General features: G+C 41.7%; 1 protein-coding gene across 2 annotated transcripts in view; it reads left to right on the top strand.

Moving 5' to 3' along the window:
* Positions 1 to 3460, top strand: part of LOC117495404 (LON peptidase N-terminal domain and RING finger protein 2-like) — a 16687-nt gene extending 13227 nt beyond the window's left edge. For both annotated transcript variants that reach the window (XM_034146637.1, XM_034146636.1), the window contains 5 exons: positions 257 to 371; positions 607 to 728; positions 1152 to 1338; positions 1429 to 1561; positions 3311 to 3460. In XM_034146637.1, the coding sequence (XP_034002528.1) occupies positions 257 to 371; positions 607 to 728; positions 1152 to 1338; positions 1429 to 1494 (490 nt within the window). In that variant the 3' untranslated portion in view covers positions 1495 to 1561; positions 3311 to 3460. The remainder of the gene's footprint in view (positions 1 to 256; positions 372 to 606; positions 729 to 1151; positions 1339 to 1428; positions 1562 to 3310) is intronic.
* The last annotated feature ends 2103 nt before the right edge of the window (positions 3461 to 5563 follow it).

Here is a 5563-nt window from a genome sequence, read left to right as displayed (position 1 = left end):
ACACATCAACAACAACACCACACAACACACACACACACACTCACACCACACACACACACACACACACACCACACACACACACACACACACACACCACACACGCTTACTGCATGCATACACAGCATTCACACAAATGAAAGCATTTACTCAATAACTTAAAGGAACAACTCTTTAACCCTGATACTTGGAGCCATGATATCCACAGCTATCATCCAGTGTTAGAGTCAGTGATGTATTTCTCCTGTGTGTTCTCCAGATTGTTCTACGAGCCGGTGGCCACTCCCTGCGGTCACACCTTCTGCCTCAAATGTCTGGAGCGCTGCCTCGACCACAAATCCAACTGCCCTCTGTGCAAGGAGAATCTCTCCGAGGTACACACTCATTATCAAATACGCAAAGGCACTTTGTTCAAAATGAGCTCATCGCTTTATTGAATAGATACACATCAATAGTGTTGTGGCTTAGTGTAATTTGTACTGAATACATGTATCCTTTATTCAATTGTTATGGTGACAGTGTATAATTTATTTTATTTTAAAAGTAATTCATCCATGATAACGTGTAGTCCCAGGTCAATACATTTAATGATATATGTTGTCGTTGCAGTATTTGGCCACTAGGGGCTACAACAAGACCCTGCTGATGGAGGAGGTGCTGCAGCGTTACCTAGGAGACGAGCTGGCTGACAGGAAGACAATCCATGAAGAGGAGAGGAAGGAGCTCTCAAAGTCAGTTGAACATATACAATTGCTGATCACCCTTTCATTGGATTTTGGATGGTTTAGTCAACTTTGTAACACCCATGGTGTTCCCGGTCAAAAATGACCGCCATAAAGAAAAGGAATTAGTAACCATCCGAATCAGATAAAACACACACACACACACACACATACGCACGCACGCACGCACACACACACACACACACCCATATACATTTGATTAAACTAGTCACAGGAAAGAGTTAATAAGTCATGTTATTGTTATTTGCTCAAATACATGAATATATAAATATTGAACATAGTATAAAGAGTAATATTTGCAATGTTAATAACATAATATTGCACATGGATGTTGAAAAATAAGTATTATGCAAGAATAATAATGTTTGTCAGTGTTTACAGAGAGTCTCAACCATCTGTGTCTCTTGCCAGCCTGAAACCAGGAAGTCCCTGTCTTCGTGTGCACCATGGCCTTCCCCACCATCCCCTGCCCGCTGCACGTGTTCGAGCCGCGCTACCGCCTCATGATCCGCCGCTCCATGGAGACGGGCACCAAGCAGTTCGGCATGTGCATCGCCGACGAGCTCAAAGGCTTCGCCGACTACGGCGCATGCTGGAGGTGAGTGTGTGTGTTTGCAGAGTCCCTGCAGGAAGATAGTACTCCGCTGTATCGAGTTACTCGTGTTAAAAACAAAATGAGCTGTTTCAGGTGCGAGATGTGAAGTTCTTCCTGACGGTCGCTCCGTGGTCGACACTATCGGCGTTCACGGTTTAAAGTCCTCAGCCACGGCCAGAGAGACGGATACCACACTGCCAAGATAGAGTATCTGGAGGACAAAAAGGTGGGTTCAACAGGAGGTTAACACTTACTTACCATCATTATGCTGTCAATCAGATCATAAAGTATAGTCACACAGAGTAGAATTGGGGTGTTGGCCCAAGTAAGAGTTCCCTTCACTGTGTGAGAGAGTAGATAGAGATAGATAGATAGATCGTACTTTATTGATCCCAAATTGGGAAATTGTTTTTGTTACAGCAGCATAAAAGGCATTTTACAATAAAACAAAATATACAAGAATAGAAATAAAATATAAAATATACATGTCGAAATAGAAAATATACATGCAGATATTATATATATATATATATATATATACAAATATATATATATTCAAAATATATGGAATTATGGAGTAACCCCCTTGTCTGCACTAATTGAAATGTAGACTTGCTCAAATGAATTATTTGCTACCCAAATAAGTGTCTTTTCAGGCGGGTGGATATTTTTCATACTTGGAAACTATGTAACCTTTGTCAATGGTGTTTAAATGGTAAATCGACTTCAATTACATAGAGCTTTATGATTCCTCTAAGCCAGGGGTGGGGAACCTCCGGCCTCCGGGCCGTATACGGACCGCGAGACCATTTGGTACGGCCCTCGAGGTCATTTATAAACACACAAAAAGAAAAAAATTAAAGAAATCTAGACCGCAAAAGAATTAAACAAGCGAGTGCCTGTTTTTCCTGGCCACGGTCAGGGTCCTTGAACACAACATGAGCCTAACACACGAGCCTAACACATATACATCATGTGGTATACGTCTCGTCTGACGGAGAGCACCAGAATGCGGCTCTGGCACTTCAGATAAGGAGTCGTACACATGCCGCAGTTTTTGCGTGGCTGTGTCTTTAGTTGTAAGCCCAGTGGCGATCTGTTCATCTGACATACTGATCATACAGTCAATAACTTTGTTATTAGCATCTGGTTAGCTAGCTATGCTAACGAATATAAGAAGCTTTTTTCTACAACCAGTGAGGTAAAAGCACATCTTTATATCATCATTATAGTTATAAAAAAATAAGAGAATAAAGTAAACAGGTATAAAATACTATATGACAGTAAAAAAAAGTTGTTATTAATAAACAAGAATACAGTTTGAAAGGGGAGTGATTTGTAAAATATCCATAAAGAAAAAGTAATCTGCTTACAGTTCTGTTTCATATGAGTGTTGAGAGATGTATCCATAGAGCTCTTAATGTTGCTCTCAAAGTGCACCAGATTGATGCTTTTAACTTCAACATTAGAGGAGGTGAGGTCCCCCCCCCACTTAAATCATGTTCACATGGATAGGAAACTAAATACATTTGCACACATCTTGTGTCCATATCTTTCTGTTTTGGTGGTCATGCCACAACCGTGCACGTGCATGCATACGCGAGTCATGGTAAGATATCTGGATTCAGAGGTTGCTTTTTCTTTGCACAGCATGAAAGACAGGCCAAATGAATGGGCTGTGATTTTAGTATTTTTAAGCAGAGGTCAATCATTTGTACGGCCCTCGGAGGATGTTGAGAAAATTGAAATGGCCCTTGAGTGGAAAAAGTTCCCCACCCTGCTCTAAGCGCTTTACATATACAAGTCATCAATCACCCCTTCACACACATTCGCACAGAGGCAGGGTCTGCCATGCAAGGCACTCCAGTTGGTTTTAAAGACCTTGCCCAAGGATACATCGACATGTTGACTGCACGAGCTAGGATTGAACCCACAACCTTCCAATCATAACAATATATCTCTCTTGTCCAATCAGGTGGAGGGGGAGGAGCTTGTGGAGATTCTGAAGATGCACGACGCTGTGTACGAGCAGGCCAACAACTGGTTCACCTCCCTGAAGGACAACATGAAGAGCCAGATCCTCAGCCACTTCGGAGACCTCCCCAGCAACGACCCCGACCCTCAGGTCAGCAAACACCTGTTTCACCACTTATTTCACAATCTCCACGGATACAAACACACAAACAACATCCAATACATGATTATATAGGAGGTCGGTTTACTGTTAGCCCCCCAGAAACTGCTGAAATGAACACTGATTGCAGTCACCCGATATCTAGTCAAATGGTTTTTATAGCAAACATCTATCCTTTCCTTTTAGCTCTTATCCTATCTTCTAATTAATTATAATAAGACTCCAATCACCAACCACGTTCCTCTCCTTTTCATGCTCCCCACAAATGGAACCAACTTCCAGAAAACCTGAGTTCTTTTAAGTCGAGGCTAAAAACACTACTTTTCTCAGCTGCTTACCCAGAAGTCTTTTAACTTATTTTAGCACCTACTATATTTACAATGTTGCTTTAAAACGATTCTGTATCTCTTTTATGCATGTTTTTATGAATCTGTTATTCCATTAGGTTTATTTGTTGTGTTCCTTTCTGTTGTCTTCTTATTAAGTGTTAAAGGTCCCCTGTTATACTGTTTTTCATCAATATATTATAGGTCTCAGATATATACAAACATGTCTCTGATTGGCTGAAACACCAAACAGATCATTGCAGCATTACCCATAATCCCCTCTGTTTCAGCCCTGTTTCCAAAGTGCTGATTCTCTGTCTGTTACTTTAGATGAAAATAAGGAGCCCCTCCCCACGCCCCTCTGAGAGATATTTGGTTAAAAAGAACACAATGGTGCTCTAGGAGGAGATTCAGGTGATAAGGGGGGGGGGGGGTTTACCTTGGTTGGTGATTGGCTAATGGTTACACAAGCCAAAACATCGTTATGACATCATAAAGTGGCCAAAATCTGATCAGCTCATTTTCAGACAGGTTTTTTATAGAAATGGATCAGGACAAAAAGAGAGAGAATCTTTGTTCCTGAAACTTTCAGAGTCTCTTTCCACAGAGGGGACACGTGTTGATGTAGAAGAGACATGAAGAAGAGGGGACACATGTTGATGTAGAAGAGACATGAAGAAGAGGGGACACATGTTGATGTAGAAGAGACATGAAGAAGAGGGGACCATGTTGATGTAGAAGAGACATGAAAAAGAGGGGACACATGTTGATGTAGAAGAGACATGAGAAGAGGGGGACACATGTTGATGTAGAAGAGACATGAAGAAGAGGGGACACATGTTGATGTAGAAGAGACATGAAGAAGAGGGGACACATGTTGATGTAGAAGAGACATGAAGAAGAGGGGACACATGTTGATGTAGAAGAGACATGAAGAAGAGGGGACACATGTTGATGTAGAAGAGACATGAAGAAGAGGGGACACATGTTGATGTAGCAAGAGACATGAAGAAGAGGGGACACATGTTGATGTAGAAAGAGACCATGAAGAGAGGGACACTGTTATGTTAGAGACATGAAGAGAGGGGACACATGTTGATGTAGAAGAGACATGAAGAAGAGAGGACACATGTTGATGTAGAAGAGACATGAAAAAGAGGGGACACATGTTGATGTAGAAGAGACATGGAGAAGAGGGGACACATGTTGATGTAGAAGAGACATGAAGAAGAGTGGACACATGTTGATGTAGAAGAGACATGAAGAAGAGGGGACACATGTTGATGTAGAAGAGACATGAAAAAGAGGGACACATGTTGATAGTAGAAGAAGCATGAAGAAGAGGGGACACATGTTGATGTAGAAGAAGACATGAAGAAGAGGGGACACATGTTGATGTAGAAGAGACATGAAGAAGAGGGGACACATGTTGATGAGAAGAACATGAAGAAGAGGGGACACATGTTGATGTAGAAGAGACATGAAGAAGAGGGGACACATGTTGATGTAGAAGAGACATGAAGAAGAGGGGACACATGTTGATGTAGAAGAGACATGAAGAAGAGAGGACACATGTTGATGTAGAAGAGACATGAAAAAGAGGGGACACATGTTGGATGTAGAAGAGACATGGAGAAGAGGGGACACATGTTGATGTAGAAGAGACATGAAGAAGAGGGGACACATGTTGATGTAGAAGAGACATGAAGAAGAGGGGACACATGTGATGTAGAAGAGACATGAAGAAGAGGGGACACGTGTTGATGTA

The sequence above is a fragment of the Trematomus bernacchii genome, unplaced genomic scaffold (genome assembly GCF_902827165.1).
Source record: "Trematomus bernacchii unplaced genomic scaffold, fTreBer1.1, whole genome shotgun sequence".
In the NCBI taxonomy this organism is placed as follows: domain Eukaryota; kingdom Metazoa; phylum Chordata; class Actinopteri; order Perciformes; family Nototheniidae; genus Trematomus; species Trematomus bernacchii.
Note: the sequence above shows the minus strand (reverse complement) of the source record. Positions and strands in the feature narration are given on the sequence as shown.